This window comes from Pseudophryne corroboree, chromosome 5, assembly GCF_028390025.1.
Source record: "Pseudophryne corroboree isolate aPseCor3 chromosome 5, aPseCor3.hap2, whole genome shotgun sequence".
Lineage (NCBI taxonomy): Eukaryota > Metazoa > Chordata > Amphibia > Anura > Myobatrachidae > Pseudophryne > Pseudophryne corroboree.
The window spans coordinates 608,872,811-608,897,054 of record NC_086448.1 but is presented as its reverse complement, the minus strand read 5'-3'; the positions used below and the strand labels follow the sequence as shown (position 1 = coordinate 608,897,054).

General features: G+C 45.7%; 1 protein-coding gene across 6 annotated transcripts in view; it reads right to left on the bottom strand.

The window, feature by feature from the left end:
* PPP4R1 (protein phosphatase 4 regulatory subunit 1) overlaps positions 1-24,244 on the bottom strand; it is a 258,120-nt gene that overhangs the window by 32,505 nt on the left and 201,371 nt on the right. For all 6 annotated transcript variants that reach the window (XM_063923466.1, XM_063923468.1, XM_063923467.1 and 3 more), the window contains exons 13-16: positions 23,946-24,041; positions 23,672-23,857; positions 22,852-23,013; positions 16,171-16,271 (exon numbers count right to left, since the gene is read on the bottom strand). In XM_063923466.1, the coding sequence (XP_063779536.1) occupies positions 16,171-16,271; positions 22,852-23,013; positions 23,672-23,857; positions 23,946-24,041 (545 nt within the window). The remainder of the gene's footprint in view (positions 1-16,170; positions 16,272-22,851; positions 23,014-23,671; positions 23,858-23,945; positions 24,042-24,244) is intronic.

Sequence of the window (24,244 nt, the reverse complement as noted above, 5' to 3'; positions counted from 1 at the left end):
TCCAACGGCCCTGAAAGTAGACTGCACCCCCAGCCTTGGAAACTGCCACCTGTGGTCAGGAGAATCCATTCCTGGATCCAAAACGGGAGACCCATGTCTAAGTGAGATGTGTGGAGCCACCAAGCTAGAGAGAGACAAACTTCTGGAGAGAGGACCATCATCTGGGACCTGATCAGATGCGGCTGTCCATTCCATCTGGAGAGAATAAGGTGCTGCAGGGGTCTGGAGTGGAACTGAGCGCACTCCACCTTATCGAAAGTGGACATCATGGACCCTCAAGACCCTGCATGGCTAAGTGGATTGACACTCGGCGACTGTGAAGAAACTTGAAGACCACTTGGCTGCAGTGCGAATATTTTGTCTACTGGCAGGAAAATCCGTTGTACCTGAGAATCCAGGAGAGCTCCCAGATGAAACATCCTTGTGAAGGCAGGATGGATGACTTCTTTCAGTTGATGAGCCAGCCGTGCTACTGTAGGAAGGCAATGGTCAGCAGAAGATGGCAGTCAAGAACCTCCGGAGAGTGTGCTAGGATCAACAGGTCGTCCAGGTATGGGAGTATTCTGACCCCCTGACGATGCAGCTGTGCCACCATAATTTTGGTAAAGACTCTGGCAGCAGTAGGGCAGTGCCCAAAACTGGTAATGTTGAAGGACAGCAAACCGTAAGAACCGCTGATGAGACAGCGTACCCGTGAGATTACTTCTTGAACCCAGGTGTCTGTGGTGGTCTGACGCCAGGAGTGTGCAAACAGAAGAAGTCAGCTTCCAACCCTGGGATCCCGCCGACTCAGGCCGAAGGCATGTCGTCAGACTTGGTAGTTGGACGTCTGGCCGCCCAGGCCTGTTTGGTTCTGGGCTTGGAGGTCTTCATGGCTTTGCCTTGCGGGAGAAAGAACCGAAAGGTAAATGTCCGAGTCCTCAGAGCCAAAGCTGAGGGTAGGAAAGCAGTCTTTATTTAACTCTGCACCAAAGAGGATCTCTCCAGTGTAAGGCAGTAGTTCTAGGGCCTTTTTGGAATCAGTGTCCGATTTCCATGAACGGAGCCAGAGGATGTGGCGAGATACCACGGAGGTAGCAGACGCTTTGGAAGCAAGGAGGCCCATATCCAGAACCACTTACCCTAGATAGGATGCAGCATCCCTGATATAATGACATAAGGTCCCATGAAATGTCAGGAGGAAGGTTTCTTCCAGAGCTTCAGACCAGCTCTCAACGGCTTTTGCCACACAGGCAGCGGCCAGAGTGGGCCTAGTAATAGCTCCTGTAACAGAATAAACCCGCTGCACAGGACTTGCAAGACACCAACAGTGGTGCAGCAAGCTCCTTGTGACCCTAGACATAGCTGCAAGAGTGGTATAGCACACAATATGGCACTAGGCAGTGTGCAACAAAAAATAGTGTTCCCCCTAGGAATTTGTGAGGGTAGGGCGCCAGTCTGTGGGGGCACTTGTGTACGCACGCAGCGTCACTAAGTGGGCGGTGCGGCCCCACAGACGTCACTAAATGGGGCGTGGGCGGCCGGTGACCGAACTGTTGTGTATATGCCCACGCTTCCCCCAAGTGCTCTCCCATAGCATGAACGGATGCCGTGCGTATCTATACACGCTGGGAGAGCAAAAAGTGGGCAGGCTGTTTTAGCAGGGCACCGCAGATAGGGCAGGGCAGATTTTGCCATGAAAAAAAAAAAAAAAATTCGGACAGGGCACGGCGCCCTGCTAAATCAGCCTAGTGTGAACACTGAATAACCTTACTGTGACTAACTTCACAAATGCTGGGAGAAGTGAACTCTGAAAAACCCCTTAAACGCTGGTTCTTACAGTGGAGAGGTAGAAGAAAAAAAAAAGGGGAAAGTATAAGCTGACAGTAGAAGAAAGCAGGGCTAGCACATGTCACAGACAATGCAGAAATACAATTTAAATGACTGCAATGGGCACTAAATCAACTACACAGACCGCAGTGGCCGGTAGGATATAGTGCATACGGACAGTTCTTCTCCCTCTTGGGGGTCCACGCAAGGGGCTCATTTGTGCTCGCCCAGCTGTCGGTATGCCAGCGGTCAGGATTCCGGCGCTGGTATGCTGGTCGCCGTGAGCCCGACCGCCTGCAACACATACTACACCCCTAGGAAAGGTATACAGAGAAACTGGACCTAGTGTTCCCAGAGAGCTGTAGCTGCTTTGTTGAAAATGGTTGCCGTGGGTCTCTGAGTGGGAGGAGGAGCAGCTCAGCAGCGGGAAGACCACAGTGGAGCTGGGGTGGGGCCGCATTCAGAGGACTGACCTACCCTATGCTGGCGTCGCCCACCGGTACTCTGGCCTCTCAAAAGTGCAACCTGAGCCAGTAAATTGCCTTGGCAGTCTAGTGGAGTCCCGGACAAACCGGGGTCCATGCCAGGTCCGTCTCCGGGGACTGGAGGAAGTAAACTCTGGGGCCAGAGTTTCAGCGCCAGCTGGGGGTGTTCGAGTGGCAGCACTGGCATCCAGAGGACTGCCTAGCCCTGCTGCTCTGTCACTGAAGCTAATAAGAAATTTAAAAAAAGAAACGAAGACTCTCAGTGACCTCAGCTCCTACCGAACCCAAATCTAAACTGAGGAGCCTGAGCATGGAGGCAGGGTATAGGGGGAAGGACCAGAGCATCTTGGGGTACATAAACCTTTAACTGTTTGTTGCCCCATCCTTAACAACCACCTATATCCCCATTGTCTCCCTATGAAGCCTGAAGCAGAAAATATTTTATATTGAATATGGTAGAATAAAGGTAACCAAGGGAGGGACTAACAGAGGATCCACAGACGATGAACGTCTAGCATGGAAGATTAGCCTCGCAGTTGCATTCAGAATGGATTGTAGTGGTGAGTGTTTCTTTTTGGTAAGACTATTGCAATAATCCACGTGGGAAATAATGAAAGTATAGATTAGAGTTTTGCAGTGTCTTGTGTAAGGAATGGTCGTATTTTGGATCTGTTTTTCAGATGCATGTAGCAAGATTAAATAGGGGTACACACAGAGATCCATTCTTAAAATCTAAGCAATCTGACTACGGATCTCTGGTGTGTCGCCGGTGCTAGATTGGCCTGCGACAGGCCAAATCTACACCAGCGATAGCGACGCGTGTTCTCAACAGTCAGATATAATATATATCTATGCAAACATATGTTGCACTTTATTTCACTCGTTTGGTCTTACTAGCCTTTAAGGGGATCATAACATTTGATATTAATAAAGCTTTTATTTCATTATAGTGTTCATGCAGTATCAAATGATAGTTCATGGTGATCAATAATGAAATAAAGCGTATGGAGAAATTTAGTATGTTCTGAGTGGGGTCTATTTAAAACAAAAAATAAATAAATAAATATATATATATATATATATATATATATATATATATACACACACACATACACATAAGATAGATATATATATATATATATATATATATATATACACACACATATATATATATATATATATATATATATATATATATATATATACACTGCTCAAAAAAATAAAGGGAACACTTAAACACAATGTAACTCCAAGCCAATCACACTTCTGTGAAATCAAACTGTCCACTTAGGAAGCAACACTGATTGACAATCAATTTCACATGCTGTTGTGCAAATGGAATAGACAACAGGTGGAAATTATAGGCAATTAGCAAGACACCCCCAATAAAGGAGTTGTTCTGCAGGTGGTGACCACAGACCACTTCTCAGCTCCTATGCTTTCTGGCTGATGTTTTGGTCACTTTTGAAAGCCGGCAGTGCTTTCACTCTAGTGGTAGCATGAGTCGGAGTCTACAAACCACACAAGTGGCTCAGGTAGTGCAGCTCATCCAGAATGGCACATCAATGCGAGCTGTGGCAAGGAGGTTTGCTGTGTCTGTCAGCGTAGTGTCCAGAGCATGGAGGCGCTACCAGGAGACAGGCCAGTACATCAGGAGACATGGAGGAGGCCGTAGGAGGGCAACAACCCAGCAGCAGGACCGCTACCTCCGCCTTTGTGCAAGGAGGAACAGGAGGAGCACTGCCAGAGCCCTGCAAAATAACCTCCAGCAAGCCACAAATGTGCATGTGTCTACTCAAACGATCAGACTCCATGAGGGCCCGACGTCCACAGGTGGGGGTTGTGCTTACAGCCCAACACAGTGCAGGACGTTTGGCATTTGACAGAGAACACCAAGATTGGCAAATTCGCCACTGGCACTTGTGCTCTTCACAGATGAAAGCAGGTTCTCACTGAGCACATGTGACAGACGAGACAGAGTCTGGAGACGCCAAGGAGAACGTTCTGCTGCCTGCAACATCCCCCAGCATGACCGGTTTGGCAGTGGGTCAGTAATGGTGTGGGGTGGCATTTCTTTGGGGGGCCGCACAGCCCTCCATGTGCTCGCCAGAGGTAGCCTGACTGCCATTAGGTACCGAGATGAGATCCTCAGACCCCTTGTGAGACCATATGCTGGTGCGGTTGGCCCTGAGTTCCTCCTAATGCAAGACAATGCTAGACCTCATGTGGCTGGAGTGTGTCAGCAGTTCCTGCAAGATGAAGGCATTGATGCTATGGACTGGCCCGCCCGTTCCCCAGACCTGAATCCAATTGAGCACATATGGGACATCATGTCTCGCTCCATCCACCAATGCCACGTTGCACCACAGACTGTCCAGGAGTTGGCGGATGCTTTAATCCAGTCTGGGAGGAGATCCCTCAGGAGACCATCCACCACCTCATCAGGAGCATGCCCAGGCGTTGTAGGGAGGTCATACAGGCACGTGGAGGCCACACACACTACTGAGCCTCATTTTGACTTGTTTTAAGGACATTACATCAAAGTTGGATCAGCCTGTAGTGTGTTTTTCCACCTTAATTTTGCGTGCGACTCCAAATCCAGATCTCCATGGGTTAATAAATTTGATTTCCATTGATAATTTTTGTGTGATTTTGTTGTCAGCACATTCAACTATGTAAAGAACAAAGTATTTAATAAGAATATTTAATTCATTTAGATCTAGGGTGTGTTCCCTTTATTTTTTTGAGCAGTGTATATATATATATAATGCTGATGGTCCGGCACTCCAATTACACGTGCTGGGTTCCCTGGTGCCCTCACTTTCCAAATGGTAAATATAGTCAGAGCAATGTGCTGCACTCAGGTTTACAGGAATAAAGAGTCACCACTGTCCGTCTGTTCAACGTTTCAATTTTACTTAGAAAATTGTCATCAGGATACATAACAATAGTAAAGTGTGCTTACCTTATATCCCTCTCACCAGAGTGATGTGTGCAACGCCCGTTCGGCAGGGACCCGCTCGGCCGCTGCGGCGCTAAGTGATGACGTCATCGCGTATTGCGCGGTGCACTTCAGTGGGGTCCGTCACCATGGAGACCCGATGTGACACTCCTACATGTAAACAAGGCAGCATGTATAGGAAGGCTGCTACAGTATACAAATACATAAAAGTATGGATGCAGTACATATATAGATAATCAAAGAGGCAAGAGGATGTAGTACATTACAGAAAACGCTGGATACTACAAATTGGGCAATCTATTATCTTATGGCCGCTAATGGTGATATATGCGAGGGTATATCATGGTAAAATACTAAGGTGGATATATATATTATGGTGATAGATGTAGCAAACACCAATCACATCATCGCATATAGCACAATGCACATCAATAAATTCCATTGCTATAATTACCCAGCATATTAATGCTGGATGCAAATAAAACAGTGCCACATGATAGAAACCTTAATGATACACATGAACATGAAAGGAACTACCATAGAGTGTTCCAGCTTCTGTTCGAAATCAGAGCAGAGGCCCAACAACTGTATGTGTAGACCAAGGATATAATAACAATCTTCTTGCATGAAGAATATTATAAAACTGTAATACACAGTTCTAAGGGTGTTTATCAAAGAGAAAAGAGAAAAAAGAAAAAAGAGAGAGAAAAGAAAAGAGAAGGCAAGACATTGACCATGTCATACTGTGGATGTACAGAATCCCACATCAATAGTTAGAGCCTTATGTCTATCTCCACCTCTGACATTGATGGGGATATGGTCTATCATACGGTACCGTAGACTTGCCAGAGAATGTTTAAAGGTTGCGAAGTGGCGTGCCACCGGCTGCTCGCTATTCCCTTTGGATAAGGCCATCCTTATGGCCGATCTGTGGGCCGTCATTCTCTCTTTAAACTTCCTCTTTGTTTTGCCAACGTAACTTAAGCCGCAAGGGCAAATGATTTGATAAATCACAAAAAGTAGATTCACATGTTAGATGATGCTGAATGGGTATTTTGTGACCAAGATGAGGGTGACCAAAGGTGTCACCAGGAATGAGATGTTGACACGTTGTACAGGTGCACCTAAAGCAACCTCGTTTGCGGGTTGCGAACAAGGTTGTTTTTTCAGGTTTGATTTTCAATGAAATGTCTGTTTTAACTAACATGTCTCTGAGATTTCTAGATCGTTGATAACCAGGCATGATACTGGTGTTCTGTAAATTCAACTTGTTGTCGGTTTGAATGAGGTGCCAATGTTTTTTGGTGATTTTATTAGTCTCCTCAGAGGCAATGTTAAAGGTGCTTTTCCAAGGCAATTTTGGTAGTGTCATTTCTTTTACCTTCTTCTGTAGTAATGTGTTCCTACTCATTGATAATACTTTGGATTTGGTCTCATATAATTGTTTAGAATCATACCCTCGCAATATGAAACAACTAATTTTTTGGGGTATTGTACTGCAATTTTCTATGGACTTACCCCCTGACACCTGGTTGGTAACGGCTGACGTTACCAGCCTGTATACAATAATTCCACACCATGAGGGACTTAAATCAGTAAAGAATGTACTGCTGAACAAGCTGAATTATGATCCTGCACATGGTGAAATTCTGACATATCTACTGGAACTTGTACTAACAAAGAACTTCATCTTGTTTGACAACGCATTTTTTCTTCAACTACGGGGGTGTGCCATGGGATCGGCCGTGGCACCCACGTATGCGAACATATACATGTTTGATGTAGAACAGGACATCTTTTTCTCTGACGCCAACATTTCATCTAATATCATCCTGTATAAGAGATTTATAGATGACATATTCATCATATGGAAGGGCCCACAAGCAACACTGCAGAACATCTTGGACGCCCACAATGCGTCCACCAGTCCTGTGAAACTGGTTTACAAAATGGATTCAAACACCATAGATTTCCTGGATGTAAAGATTTCTCCTGAAAATTCAGGCATCAATACTACAGTGTTCTCAAAACCAACAGACAGGAACACTTTTCTTCATAATTCAAGTTGCCATCCCAAAGGACTCAAATTGGGCCTTCCATATTCCCAAATGATAAGGATCCACAGGATCAATTCAGATGTAAAGAGGGCAGCAGTCCAAATAGATGACCTCATTAGTCGTTTCATATTGCGAGGGTATGATTCCAAACAATTATATGAGACCAAATCCAAAGTATTATCAATGAGTAGGAACACATTACTACAGAAGAAGGTAAAAGAAATTACACTACCAAAATAGCCTTGGAAAAGCACCTTTAACATTGCCTCTGAGGAGACTAATAAAATCACCAAAAAACATTGGCACCTCATTCAAACCGACAAGCTGAATTTACAGAACACCAGTATCATGCCTTGTTATCAACGATCTAGAAATCTCAGAGACATGTTAGTTAAAACAGACATTTAATTGAAAATCAAACCTGAAAAAACAACCTTGTTCGCAACCCGCAAACGAGGTTGCTTTAGGTGCACCTGTACAACGTGTCAACATCTCATTCCTGGTGACACCTTTTTTCACCCTCATCTTGGTCACAAAATACCCATTCAGCATCATCTAACATGTGAATCTACTTTTTGTGATTTATCAAATCATTTGCCCTTGCGGCTTAAGTTATGTTGGCAAAACAAAGAGGAAGTTTAAAGAGAGAATGACGGCTCACAGATCGGCCATAAGGATGGCCTTATCCAAAGGGAATAGCGAGCAGCCGGTGGCACGCCACTTCGCAACCTTTAAACATTCTCTGGCAAGTCTACGGTACCGTATGATAGACCATATCCCCATCAATGTCAGAGGTGGAGATAGACATAAGGCCCTCTTAAGATGTGAATCGAGGTGGATACAAAAACTGGATGTGATTACACCAAGAGGACTGAACGAATCCCTACCATTAGCATGTTTTTTCTAATTTCTTCTAATTTCTCTAACTATTGATGTGGGATTCTGGACATCCACAGTATGCCATGGTCAATGTCTTGCCTTCTCTTCTCTTTTCTCTTTGATGAACACCCTTAGAACTGTGTATTACAGTTTTATAATATTCTTCATGCAAGAAGATTGTTATTATATCCTTGGTCTACACATACAGTTGTTGGGACTCTGCTCTGATTTCGAACAGAGGCTGGAACACTCTATGGTAGTTCCTTTCATGTTCATGTGTATCATTAAGGTTTCTATCATGTGGCACTGTTTTATTTGCATCAAGCATTAATATGCTGGGTAATTATAGCAATGGAATTTATGGAATTTATTGATGTGCATTGTGCTATATGCGATATGCGATGATGTGATTGGTGTTTGCTACATCTATCACCATAATATATATCCACCTTAGTATTTTACCATGATATACCCTCGCATATATCACCATTAGCGGCCATAAGATAATAGCTTGCCCAATTTGTAGTATCCAGCGTTTTCTATAATGTACTACATCCTCTTGCCTCTTTGATTATCTATATATGTACTGCATCCATACTTTATGTATTTGTATACTGTAGCAGCCTTCCTATACATGCTGCCTTGTTTACATGTAGGAGTGTCACATCGGGTCTCCATGGTGACGGACTCCACTGACGTGCACCGCGCAATATGCGATGACGTCATCACTTAGCGCCACAGCAGCCGAGTGGGTCCCCACCGAACGGGCGTTGCACACATCACTCTGGTGAGAGGGATATAAGGTAAGCACACTTTACTATTGTTATGTATCCTGATGACAATTTTCTAAGTTAAATTGAAACGTTGAACAGACGGACAGTGGTGACTCTTTATTCCTGTAAACCTGAGTGCCGCACATTGCTCTGACTATATATATATATATATATATATATATATATATATATATATATATATAATTATTTTTTTTTTCATTTTTATTGATGTTTGTCTAGTGGGAAGGGAACAAAAAAAAAAAAAGACTGGGTGAGGGGGGAATTTGTGCAGATACATAGTTTTAGTGGATTTCTTCGGAACAGACCAAATGAATCACAGGAATCCAATGTAACGGTAGTGTTGATGAACAATCACATTAAATCAGAATATCCAATAACACATATCATGAGAAGGTAGCAAGGAGCAGAGGACCAGGAGGGGTTAGCAAGGGGGAGCTCATGACCAGGTACAGTAGTGGCGTGACTAAAAATTTGCCACCCATGGATTCAAAACATCCTGAAAATAAGAATTTACTTACCGATAATTCTATTTCTCGGAGTCCGTAGTGGATGCTGGGGTTCCTGAAAGGACCATGGGGAATAGCGGCTCCGCAGGAGACAGGGCACAAAAAAGTAAAGCTTTTACCAGATCAGGTGGTGTGCACTGGCTCCTCCCCCTATGACCCTCCTCCAGACTCCAGTTAGGTACTGTGCCCGGACGAGCGTACACAATAAGGGAGGCAATTTGAATCCCGGGTAAGACTCATACCAGCCACACCAATCACACCGTACAACTTGTGATCTAAACCCAGTTAACAGTATGATAACAGAAAGAGCCTCTTAAAGATGGCTCCTTAACAATATAACCCGAATTTGTTAACAATAACTATGTACAGTATTGCAGATAATCCGCACTTGGGATGGGCGCCCAGCATCCACTACGGACTCCGAGAAATAGAATTATCGGTAAGTAAATTCTTATTTTCTCTATCGTCCTAAGTGGATGCTGGGGTTCCTGAAAGGACCATGGGGATTATACCAAAGCTCCCAAACGGGCGGGAGAGTGCGGATGACTCTGCAGCACCGAATGAGAGAATTCCAAGTCCTCTTTTGCCAGGGTATCAAATTTGTAGAATTTTACAAACGTGTTTTCCCCCGACCACGTAGCTGCTCGGCAGAATTGTAATGCCGAGACCCCTCGGGCAGCCGCCCAAGATGAGCCCACCTTCCTTGTGGAATGGGCCTTAACAGATTTAGGCTGTGGCAGGCCTGCCACAGAATGAGCAAGTTGAATTGTGTTACAAATCCAACGAGCAATCGTCTGCTTAGAAGCAGGGGCACCCAACTTGTTGGGTGCATATAGTATCAACAGCGAGTCAGATTTTCTGACTTCAGCCGTCCTTGAAATGTATATTTTTAAGGCTCTGACAACGTCCAACAACTTGGAGTCCTCCAAGTCGCCAGTGGCCGCAGGCACCACAATAGGTTGGTTCAGGTGAAACGCTGATACCACCTTAGGGAGAAAATGCGGACGAGTCCTCAGTTCTGCCCTATCCGAATGGAAGATTAGATAAGGGCTTTTATAAGATAAAGCCGCCAATTCAGATACTCTCCTGGCGGAAGCCAGGGCCAGTAACATAGTCACTTTCCATGTGAGATATTTAAAATCCACCTTTTTCAATGGTTCAAACCAATGGGATTTGAGGAAATCTAAAACTACATTTAGATCCCACGGTGCCACCGGAGGCAACACAGGAGGCTGTATATGCAGTACTCCTTTAACAAAAGTCTGTACCTCAGGAACTGAGGCCAATTCTTTTTGGAAGAATATTGACAGGGCCGAAATTTGAACCTTAATAGATCTCAATTTGAGACCCATAGACAATCCTGATTGTAGGAAATGTAGGAAACGACCCAGTTGAAATTCCTCCGTCGGAACACTCCGATCCTCGCACCACGCGACATATTTTCGCCAAATGCGGTGATAATGTTTCGCGGTGACTTCCTTCCTTGCCTTAATCAAGGTAGGAATGACTTCTTCTGGAATGCCTTTCCCTTTTAGGATCTGGCGTTCAACCGCCATGCCGTCAAACGCAGCCGCGGTAAGTCTTGAAAGAGACAGGGACCCTGTTGTAGCAGGTCCCTTCTCAGAAGTAGAGGGCACGGGTCGTCCGTGACCCACTCTTGAAGTTCCGGGTACCAAGTCCTTCTTGGCCAATCCGGAGCCACTAGTATTGTTCTTACTCCTCTTCACCGTATAATCTTCAATACCTTTGGTATGAGAGGCAGAGGAGGAAACACATATACTGATTTGTACACCCAAGGTGTTACCAGTGCGTCCACAGCTATTGCCTGTGGATCTATTGACCTGGCGCAATACTTGTCCAGTTTCTTGTTGAGGCGAGACGCCATCATGTCTACCATTGGTCTTTCCCAACAGTTTATTAGCATGTGGAAGACTTCTGGATGAAGACCCCACTCTCCCGGGTGAATATCGTGTCTGCTGAGGAAGTCTGCTTCCCAGTTGTCCACGCCCGGGAAGAACACTGCTGACAGTGCTATTACGTGATTCTCCGCCCAGCGAAGAATCTTGGCAGCTTCTGCCATTGCACTCCTGCTTCTTGTGCCGCCCTGTCTGTTTACATGGGCGACCGCCGTGATGTTGTCCGACTGAATCAACACCGGTTTTCCTTGCAGGAGTGGTTCCGCCTGGCTTAGAGCATTTTAGATTGCTCTTAGTACCAGAATGTTTATGTGAAGAGACTTTTCCAGGTTCGTCCATACCCCCTGGAAGTTTCTTCCTTGTGTGACTGCTCCCCAGCCTCTCAGGCTGGCGTCCGTGGTCACCAGGATCAAATCCTGTATGCCGAATCTGCGGCCCTCCAATAGATGAGCCTTTTGCAACCACCACAGAAGATATACCCTTGTCCTTGGCGACAGGGTTATTCGCAGGTGCATCTGAGGATGCGACCCTGACCATTTGTCCAACAGATCCCTTTGGAAAATTCTTGCATGGAATCTGCCGAATGGAATTGCTTCGTAAAAAGCCACCATTTTTCCCAGGACTCTTGTGCATTGATGTACAGACACCTTTCCTGGTTTTAGGAGGTTCCTGACAGGTCGGATAACTCCTTGGCTTTTTCCTCGGGAAGAAAAACCTTTTTCTGAACCGTGTCCAGAATCATCCCTAGGAACAGCAGACGTATCGTCGGAAAACAGCTGCGATTCTTGGAATATTTAGAATCCAGTCGTGCCGTCGAAGAACTACTTTAGATAGTGCTCTTCCGACCTCCAACTGTTCTCTGGAACTTGCCCTTTTTAGGTCGTGCAAGTAAGGGATAATTTAGATGCCTTTTTTCTTTGAAGAAACATCTTTTCGGCCATTACCTTGGTAAAAAGGCCCGGGGTGCCGTGGATAATTCAAACGGCATCGTCTGAAACTGATATTGACAGTTCTGTACCACGAACCAGAGGTACCCTTGATGAGAAGGACAAAATTTGGACATGGAGGTAATCCTTGATGTCCAGGGACACCATATAGTCCCCTTTTTTCCGGTTCGCTATCACTGCTCTGAGTGACTTTATCTCGATTTGAACCTTTTATGTAAGTGTTCAAAACATTTTAGATTTAGACTATGTGTCACCAAGCCGTCTGGCTTCAGTACCACCATATAGTGTGGAAAAATAATACCCTTTTCCTTGTCGTAGGAGGGGTACTTTGATTATCACCTGCTGGATATACAGCTTGTGAATTGTTTCCAATGCTGCCTCCCTGTCGGAGGGAGCCGTTGGTAAAGCAGACTTCAGGAACCTGCGAGGAGAAGATGTCTCGACTCTCCAATCTTTACCCCTGGGATAATACTCGTACGATCTAGGGGTCAACTTGCGAGTGATCCCACTGCGCCCTGAGACTCTTGAGACTACCCCCCCACCTTGAGTCCGCTTGCACGGCCCCAGCGTCATGCTGAGGACTTGGCAGACGCGGTGGAGGGCTTCTTTTCCTGGGAAAGGGCTGCCTGCTGCAGTCTACTTCCCTTACCTCTATGTCTGGGCAGATATGACTGGCCTTTTGCCTGCATGCCCTCATGGGAAAGGAAAGATTGAGGCTGAAAAGACGGTGTCTTTTTTAGCTGAGATGTAACTTGGGGTAAAAAAGGTTGGATTTCCCAGCTGTTGCTGTGGTCCCCAGGTCCGATGGACCGACCCCCAAATAACTCCTTCCCTTTATACAGCAATACTTCCATCTGCCGTATGGGATCTGTATCACCTGACCACTGTCGTGTCCCTGACATCTTCTGGGAGATATGGACAACGCACTTATCTTGATGCCAGAGAGCAAATATCCCTCTGTGCATCTCACATACATATATATAGAATGCATCCTATTAAATGCTCTACATGAATAAAATATTTTCAGTCAGGGAATCCGACCAAGCCAACCCAGCACTGCATCTCCAGGCTGATGGCGATCGCTGGTCGCAGTATAACCACCGTATGTGTGTATATACTTTTTAGGATATTTTTCCAGCTTCCTATCAGCTGGCTCCTTGAGGGCGGCCGTATCTGGAGACGGTAACGCCACTTGATAAGCGTGTGAGCGCCTTATCACCCTAAGGGGTGTTTCCCAACGTACCCTAATTTCTGGCGGGAAAGGGTATAACGCCAATATTTGCTATCGGGGTAACCCTACGCATCCTCACACACTTCATTTTATTTTATCTGATTCAGGAAAAACTACAGGTAGTTTTTTCACTCCCACATAATACCCTTTCTTGTGGTACTTGTAGTATCAGAAACACGTAACACCTCCTTCATTGCCCTTAACGTGTGGCCCTAATGAGAAATACGTTTGTTTATTCACCGTCGACACTGTATTCAGTGTCCGTGTCTGTGTCTGTGTCGACCGACTGAGGTAAATGGGCGTTTTTAAAACCCCTGACGGTGTTTCTGAGACGCCTGGACCGGTCCTAATAGATTGTCGGCCGTCTCATGTCGTCAACCGACCTTGCAGCGTGTTGACATTCTCACGTAATTCTCTAAATAAGCCATCCATTCCGGTGTCGACTCCCTAGAGAGTGACATCACCATTACAGGCAATTTCTCCGCCTCCTCACCAACATCGTCCTCATACATGTCGACACACACGTACCGACACACAGCACACACACCGGGAATGCTCTGACAGAGGACAGGACCCACTAGCCCTTTGGGGAGACAGAGGGAGAGTCTGCCAGCACACACCAAAAACGCTATAATTATATAGGGACAACCTTATATAAGTGTTTCTCCCTTATAGCATCTTTTATATATATACAATATCGCCAAAATCAGTGCCCCCCCTCTCTGTTTTAACCCTGTTTCTGTAGTGCAGTGCAGGGGAGAGCCTGGGAGCCTTCTCTCCAGCTTTTCTGTGAGAGAAAATGGCGCTGTGTGCTGAGGAGATAGGCCCCGCCCCTTTTTCGGCGGGCTCGTCTCCCGCTATTTTTGAAGTTAGGCAGGGGTTAAATATCTCCATATAGCCTCTGTGGGCTATATGTGAGGTATTTTTTGCCTCTAATAAGGTTTTTATTTGCCTCTCAGAGCGCCCCCCCCAGCGCTCTGCACCCTCAGTGACTGTTGTGTGAAGTGTGCTGAGAGGAAAATGGCGCACAGCTGCAGTGCTGTGCGCTACCTTTATGAAGACTCAGGAGTCTTCAGCCGCCAATTTTGGACCTCTTCTCTCTTCAGCGTCTGCAAGGGGGCCGGCGGCGCGGCTCCGGTGACCATCCAGGCTGTACCTGTGATCGTCCCTCTGGAGCTAGTGTCCAGTAGCCAAGCAGCAAATCCACTCTGCACGCAGGTGAGTTCACTACTTCTCCCCTAAGTCCCTCGTTGCAGTGATCCTGTTGCCAGCAGGACTCACTGTAAAGTAAAAAACCTAAGCTAAACTTTCTCTAAGCAGCTCTTTAGGAGAGCCACCTAGATTGCACCCTTCTCGTTCGGGCACAAAATCTAACTGGAGTCTGGAGGAGGGTCATAGGGGGAGGAGCCAGTGCACACCACCTGATCTGGTAAAAGCTTTACTTTTTTGTGCCCTGTCTCCTGCGGAGCCGCTATTCCCCATGGTCCTTTCAGGAACCCCAGCATCCACTTAGGACGATAGAGAAATAGAGGAGTATGATCATGGCGGATACAAAACATATATTCCAATTTAGAGATCACACAGATTTCCTTAATAAGGAGTGGGAGCTTTTCCAGTAAGAGGCGATCAGACATTGTCCAGCTGTGAGAATATAAGTAACGAGACTATAAATAAAAGTGCTTTTAGTGGTGTCAGGTACTAACCGGGGAAGGATGTGGAAGAATTGGCAGAGGGAGATCTGGGTGACCGAGAGAACTAGACCAGGGACCTCACACAAAAAAATTTAACATCTTGGGACAGGACAACCAAACATGGCACAGAGTGCCAAGAGCTCCACAGTTTTGCAAATAGAAAAGTGATGTGGAGGAGTAGATATTATGTAATCTTGTGGGAACCATGTAGCAGTGAAATAATTTATATGGGTGTCCTTGGTACTAAAACAGACTTAAGTGTAGGATATATCTCCTCTCGAATACAAGCCCAATGCTCCACATCTTCAAACTTACCCTAATCCTCCCCTCATGAAATGTAAGGAGGAGTAAGGAGTATAGGGTGGAAGAAAGACCTCTAGACGGCGCACTGCAAAGGGAGAACGCATTGAGCGGGGTGGGACTGCAAGGAGTCCTTGGTTTAATGTTGCTGTCACAGAAGTGGCAAATTGTAGTTACTGACAGAACGGCCAAGTGGGTAGGTTAAAGCATTCTTGAAGTACCAAAAATATGAGAAAAGAGCCTCTGGATGTAATATCAGGAACTTGACGAGGGAGTACATACAGCTAGAGAAGGTTTTGGCCAGGATAAAAGTGTCTCTTTTCAGCAGTCTGGTTAATAAAAACTGTCTATTCTTTCTATGGGCATTTTGTAACACTGATATCTACTATAGAACTAGCCAAAGCATACCAAAAGGTCATGACAAAGGTCCCGTCTATAGATGCTAGCTGGGACCCTGCTAAATCAAGCGAAGTGCTACTATTGGGAAAAAAGTTACAAATAAAAAAATGCCTTCAATAAGTGGCAGGCTGATCATTACAAGCAGTCTATAGTTCATATGAAAAGAGTTCTCTATAGTTACTATAGATACATACTCTGCAAGCTCTGCCCGGAAACGCCAGTTGCGGCAGTTATCAGTCACCAGGAACTCTTGCAGCTGATAAAGATATTCCCTTCTTTTGTCAGGCTGAAGAAGCTAAGACAAGAAAGCAAAATATCATAAGCCAACCTGCGTGCTGCTACAAACTACAAAACCTCTATTATCGTACACTATGTATGCACAAACGGAAGTTTTAATTCAGATATAAACCATTAGACTTGAAGGTATTACAATTAAAAAAAGCATTTAATGCTACATAGAAAATAGCAACAACAAATGAGATTGTATAATATGCAATTATATAAAATGTAAACGGCAAAACAAGTGAAAACATGACATTATTAAATTACTTGGCTATTGTCATAACTACCTCAAAGGCAGAATGTAAATATTTATTTTGTAATTAATACAAGAGCAAGTTAATCAGTTGAGGTACCAGGCAATATACAGGGTAAGGCAAAAAAAAACTAAACTAAACCGATTTTAAAGGTTAACAAAAAAGGCATGGTAAATGTTAATCAAAATTTTCATACATAATGTGTGTGGAATAAAGTTTATTTTCAATTAGTTTTGAATAGGATACCGGCATTTATTAGCATATACCAGCCTTCAGTTCATGAATGGTTCTTGGTCGATGTTTGTTAACCTCAGCTTTCAGATGGCCCAGTTGGCTGTGTAGAGGCCTTTCATGAAGCTGATAAGAAATGTTTTTCACCCAGTAATGAAAATTCTGCTTGTAAGTGTAGCCAGACAAATGAAAGTGGGCTTCGGCAAGAAACTGCTGCGATAACACCGGAAATGAGCCTCTGAGTGATGAGAAACTTCAGACATTGGCTACAAATGTGTATCACAAATGAAGGCCAGCATCTGAACGATATTATATACAAAACCAATTGAAAATAATAAGATTTTACTCACCGGTAAATCTATTTCTCGTAGTCCGTAGTGTATGCTGGGAACTCCGTAAGGACCATGGGGAATAGACGGGCTCCGCAGGAGACTGGGCACTCTAAAAGAAAGATTAGGTACTATCTGGTGTGCACTGGCTCCTCCCACTATGACCCTCCTCCAGACCTCAGTTAGGATACTGTGCCCGGAAGAGCTGACACAATAAGGAAGGATTTTGAATCCTGGGTAAGACTCATACCAGCCACACCAATCACACCGTATAACTCGTGATACTATACCCAGTTAACAGCATGAAATATAACTGAGCCTCTCAACAGATGGCTCAACAATAACCCTTAGTTAGGCAATAACTACATACAAGTATTGCAGACAATCCGCACTTGGGATGGGCGCCCAGCATCCACTACGGACTACGAGAAATAGATTTACCGGTGAGTAAAATCTTATTTTCTCTGACGTCCTAGTGGATGCTGGGAACTCCGTAAGGACCATGGGGATTATACCAAAGCTCCCAAACAGGCGGGAGAGTGCGGATGACTCTGCAGCACCGAATGAGAGAACTCCAGGTCCTCCTCAGCCAGGGTATCAAATTTGTAGAATTTAGCAAACGTGTTTGCCCCTGACCAAGTTGCAGCTCGGCAAAGTTGTAAAGCCGAGACCCCTCGGGCAGCCGCCGAAGATGAGCCCACTTTCCTCGTGGAATGGGCTTTACTGATTTAGGATGCGGCAATCCAGCCGCAGAATGCTCCAGCTGAATTGTGCTACAAATTCAGCGAGCAATAGTCTGCTTAGAAGCAGGAGCACCTATTTTGTTGGGTGCCTATAGGATAAAAAGCGAGTCAGTTTTCCTGACTCCAGCCGTCCTGGAAATATAAATTTTTAAGGCCCTGACTACGTCCAGTAACTTGGAATCTTCCAAGTCCCTAGTAGCCGCAGGCACTACAATAGGTTGGTTCAAGTGAAAAGCTGATACCACCTTAGGGAGAAACTGGGGACGAGTCCTCAATTCTGCCCTATCCATATGGAAAATCAGATAAGGGCTTTTACATGACAAAGCCGCCAATTCTGACACACGCCTGGCCGAAGCCAAGGCCAATAACATGACCACTTTCCACGTGAGATATTTCAAATCCACAGTTTTAAGTGGCTTAAACCAATGTGATTTTAGGAAACTCAACACCACGTTGAGATCCCAAGGTGCCACAGGAGGCACAAAAGGGGGCTGAATATGTAGCACTCCCTTTACAAATGTCTGAACTCCAGGCAGTGAAGCCAGTTCTTTCTGGAAGAAAATCGACAGAGCCGAAATCTGGACCTTAATGGAACCCAAGTTTAGGCCCATAGTCACTCCTGACTGTAGGAAGTGCAGAAAACGACCCAGCTGAAATTCCTCTGTTGGGGCCTTCCTGGCCTCACACCACGCAACATATTTTCGCCAAATACGGTGATAATGGTTTGCGGTTACTTCTTTCCTGGCTTTTATCAGCGTAGGAATGACTTCCTCCGGAATGCCCTTTTCCTTTAGGATCCGGAATTCAACCGCCATGCCGTCAAACGCAGCCGCGGTAAGTCTTGGAACAGACAGGGCCCCTGCTGTAGCAGATCCTGTCTGAGCGGTAGAGGCCATGGGTCCTCTGATATCATTTCTTGAAGTTCTGGGTACCAAGCTCTTCTTGGCCCATCCGGAACCACGAGTATCGTTCTTACTCCTCGTATTCTTATTATTCTCAGTACCTTTGGTATGAGAGGCAGAGGAGGGAATACATAAACCGACTGGTACACCCACGGTGTCACTAGAGCGTCCACAGCTATTGCCTGAGGGTCCCTTGACCTGGCACAATATCTCGTTATTTGTTTAGGCGGGACGCCATCATGTCCACCTGTGGCCTTTCCCAACGGTTTACCAACAGTTGGAAGACTTCTGGATGAAGTCCCCACTCTCCCGGGTGGAGGTCGTGTCTGCTGAGGAAGTCTGCTTCCCAGTTGTCCACTCCCGGAATGAACACTGCTGACAGTGCTAAGACGTGATTTTCCGCCCATCGGAGAATCCTTGTGGCTTCTGCCATCGCCATCCTGCTTCTTGTGCCGCCCTGTCGGTTTACATGGGCGACTGCCGTGATGTTGTCTGATTGGATCAGTACCGGCTGGTTTTGAAGCAGAGGCCTTGCCAGACTTAGGGCATTGTAAATGGCCCTCAGTTCCAGAATATTTATGTGTAGGGACGACTCCTGACTTGACCAAAGTCCTTGGAAATTTCTTCCCTGTGTGACTGCCCCCCAGCCTTGAAGGCTGGCATCCGTGGTTACCAGGACCCAGTCCTGTATGCCGAATCTGCGGCCCTCTTGAAGATGAGCACTCTGCAGCCACCACAGTAGAGATACCCTGGTCCTTGGAGACAGGGTTATCAGCCGATGCATCTGAAGATGCGATCCCGACCACTTGTCCAAGAGGTCCCACTGAAAGGTTCTTGCATGGAACCTGCCGAATGGAATTTTGCTTCGTAAGAAGCTACCATTTTTCCCAGGACTCGTGTGCAGTGATGCACCGATACCCGTTTTGGTTTTAGGAGGTCTCTGACTAGAGATGACAGCTCCTTGGCTTTCTCCTGCGGGAGAAACACTTTTTTCTGTTCTGTGTCCAGAACCATCCCCAGGAATAGTAGGCGTGTGGTAGGAACCAGCTGTGACTTTGGAATGTATAGAATCCATCCGTGCTGTTGTAGCACTTCCCGAGATAGTGCTACTCCGACCAACAACTGCTCCTTGGACCTCGCCTTTATAAGGAGATCGTCCAAGTACGGGATAATTAAAACTCCCTTTTTTCGAAGGAGTATCATCATTTCTGCCATTACCTTGGTAAAGACCCTCGGTGCCGTGGACAGTCCAAACGGCAGTGTTTGGAATTGGTAATGGCAATCCTGCACCACAAATCTGAGGTTCTCCTGGTGAGGATGGTAAATGGGGACATGTAGGTAAGCATCCTTGATGTCCAGGGATACCATGTAATCCCCCTCCTCCAGGCTTGCAATAACCGCCCTGAGCGATTCCATCTTGAACTTGAATTTTTTTATGTATGTGTTCAAGGATTTCAAATTTAAAATGGGTCTCACCGAACCCTCCGATTCGGTACCACAAACAGTGTGGAATAGTAACCCCGTCCTTGTTGAAGTAGGGGCACCTTGACTATCACCTGCTGGGAATACAGCTTGTGAATTGCCTCTAGCACAGCCTCCCTGCCTGAGGGAGTTGTCGGCAAGGCAGATTTGAGGAAACGGCGGGGGGGGGGGGGGGGGGGAGACGCCTCGAATTCCAGCATGTACCCCTGAAATACTACTTGAAGGATCCAGGGATCCACCTGTGAGCGAGCCCACTGATCGCTGAAATTTTTGAGGCGGCCCCCCACCGTACCTGGCTACGCCTGTGGAGCCCCCGCGTCATGCGGTGGACTCAGAGGAAGCGGGGGAAGAATTTTGATTCTGGGAACTGGCTGACTGGTGCAGCTTTTTCCCTCTTCCCTCGTCTCTGTGCAGAAAGAAAGCGCCTTTGACCCGCTTGCTTTTCTGAAGCCGAAAGGACTGTACCTGATAATACAGTGCTTTCTTAGGCTGTGAGGAAACCTGAGGTAAAAAATTTTCTTCCCAGCTGTTGCTGTGGATACGAGGTCCCAGAGACCATCCCCAAACAATTCCTCACCCTTATAAGGCTCTATGTGCCTTTTAAAGTCAGCATCACCTGTCCAGTGTCGGGTCTCTAATACCTTCCTGACAGAATGGACATTGCATTAATTCTGGATGCCAGCCGGCAAAATATCCCTCTGTGCATCCCTCATATATAAGACGACGTCTTTAATATGCTCTTATGTTCGCAAAATAGTATCCCTGTTTGACAGGGTCACAGACCACGCTGCAGCAGCACTATCTGCAGGTCTCAGTCTAGTACCTGAGTGTGTAAATACAGACTTCAGGATAGCCGCCTGCTTTTTATCAGCAGGTACCTTCAAAGTGTCCGTATCCTAAGACGGCAGTGCCACCTTTTTTGACAAACGTGTGAGCGCCTTATCCACCCTAGGGGATATCTCCCAGCGTAACTTATCCTCTGGCGGAAAAGGGTTCGCCATCAGTAACTTTTTAGAAATTACCAGTTTCTTATCGGGGGAACCCACGCTTTTTCACACTTCATTCACTCATTTGATGGGGGAACAAAACACTGCCTGCTTTTTCTCCCCAAACATAAAACCCTTTTTTAGTGGTACTTGGGTTAATGTCAGAAATGTGTAACACATTTTTTATTGCCGGGATCATGTAACGGATGTTCCTAGTGGATTGTGTATATGTCTCAACCTCGTCGACAATGGAGTCAGACTCCGTGTCGACATCTGTGTCTGCCATCTGAGGGAGTGGGCGTTTTTGAGCCCCTGATGGCCTTTGAGACGCCTGGGCAGGCGCGGGCTGAGAAGCCGGCTGTCCCACAGCTGTTACGTCATCCAGCCTTTTATGTAAGGAGTTGACACTGTCGGTTTATACCTTCCACCTATCCATCCACTCTGGTGTCGGCCCCACAGGGGGCGACATCACATTTATCGGCATCTGCTCTGCCACCACATAAGCCTCCTCATCAAACGCGTCGACACAGCCGTACCGACACACCGCACACACACAGGGAATGCTCTGACTGAGGACAGGACCCCACACAGCCCTTTGGGGAGACAGAGAGAGAGTATGCCAGCACACACCAGAGCGCTATATAATTTAGGGATTAACACTATATTGAGTGAATTTTTCCCAATAGCTGCTTGTATATACAATATTGCGCCAAAATTTAGTACCCCCCCTCTCTTTTTAACCCTTTGAGCCTGCAAACTACAGGGGAGAGCCTGGGGAGCTGTCTTCCAGCTGCACTGTGAAGAGAAAATGGCGCCAGTGTGCTGAGGGAGATAGCTCCGCCCCTTTTTCGCGGACTTTTCTCCCGCTTTTTTATGGATTCTGGCAGGGGTATTTATCACATATATAGCCTCTGGGGCTATATATTGTGATATATTTGCCAGCCAAGGTGTTTTTATTGCTGCTCAGGGCGCCCCACCCCAGCGCCCTGCACCCTCAGTGACCGGAGTGTGAGGTGTACATGAGGAGCAATGGCGCACAGCTGCAGTGCTGTGCGCTACCTTGGTGAAGACTGATGTCTTCTGCCGCCGATTTTTCGGACCTCTTCTTGCTTCTGGCTCTGTAAGGGGGACGGCGGCGCGGCTCCGGGAACGAACACCAAGGCCAGTTCCATGCGGTCGATCCCTCTGGAGCTAATGGTGTCCAGTAGCCTAAGAAGCCCACGCTAGCTGCAAGCAGGTAGGTTCGCTTCTTCTCCCCTTAGTCCCTCGATGCAGTGAGCCTGTTGCCAGCAGGTCTCACTGTAAAATAAAAAACCTAAAATAAACTTTCTTTCTAGGAGCTCAGGAGAGCCCCTAGTGTGCATCCAGCTCGGCCAGGCACAGAAATCTAACTGAGGTCTGGAGGAGGGTCATAGTGGGAGGAGCCAGTGCACACCAGATAGTACCTAATCTTTCTTTTAGAGTGCCCAGTCTCCTGCGGAGCCCGTCTATTCCCCATGGTCCTTACGGAGTTCCCAGCATCCACTAGGACGTCAGAGAAAAACTGTATTCCATGCACTTTTTGATTACGTACTAACATTTTGAATAGTCTTTTTTTGTTAACTTTTAAAATCTGGCAGGATGTTTTGCCTCACCCTGTATTACGAGACCAATATCGCATACTTACTTTCAAGAAGTCATATAGATGTTTTAGGACGCCTACCCTGACTTCATCAAGGTCTTTTAAAAATCCATTGAATATTGGTAGCAAGTCATCAGCAGTAAGGGAGTCACCAAGTATCAGTGCCAGTTCATGAATTGAAAATGCCAACGTTCTCCGTACTTTCCACTGACAACATAAACAATAACTTTAATACAGAAATACAGTTTTTCTGCATTATAGGGGGGGAGAGGGACTACAAATGCAAAGTAACTCTTAACGGTTACAAATATACGATGACCATTGCCATGTACATAAAGCTCACACTAAACATAAGCAGAAATAAGAATCTGAACACCATTGTGAGACTAAAGACTGAGTGGATTTTCAATCCTTATCCTAATACATCATTGAAGTCATAGTTCTTCGAACACAAGCGTTTCCCGAGACAGCAGGAAAGCACCTCAGAATGATTTAATCTTATGGTTAATATCAGTTCATTCACAATAAGCATTACTCTGAAACACTTTGGAATTGCCCGTCATCAATGCAATTACGAAACACTATAGGACTTAAAGTCATGGCTGTTCTTCAATGTCATGCATCCCAATAAACACTGGTATTTTATGGGCCTAACTAACTTGTATGTGAAAATGTGTCACAGTTGCTAGAAGTCTTAATACTTTCAAAAACAAAAATGTAAAGTTTGTATTGTTATTTTTGTTAAGCAAACTAGATCCATGGACATCATCAGTAATAATAGTTACAGACACTACATGCTGCCATGCTATTGCTTTAGTATGGACACATTATGTAATTACAGAAAACATTTCTTTTTTTCATATACCTGCATGTCTGCTGCCAGTGTCTCATAGGTGTCCCTGAGACAGTGCCAGTTCTGTCTACCCAGTGTGAGAGCCACACCTGGAATGCTATAGGCACAATGCTTGGCAATCTCTGTGTCAACAGTCTGAGCACGGGATGGGTCAGTCATGGATAAATACTGATCCAATAAGGCTTGAGGTACAACATCCTGGGAACACAAACAAAGGGATCATAATACAATCAATCTTTCATATCTGTAACCCTTAATGTCCATGAGAAGGAACAATTAGACCTACCTGCAATTTGGACTTTCTCTCTTCTTCAGGACTATAGCTGCTACTAGTGCTCAAATCAGAATCATTGTGTATGTACCGCAAGGTAGACTGCATGCACTGTAGAGAAACATTGATGAAACAGAGAAAGAAAGAAAAAAATATTAGATGGTCATCACCCCTCAAGTTCCCACAACAGGTCATGTTTCGAGGATTTCTGTCTGTGGAAGGAAGTGAGTTACTTCGTAAACCACCAAAATAGACTAGCTCACCTGACCATAATTAAAAACCATGACCTGTTGGTAGTACTTGAGGACTGGAAC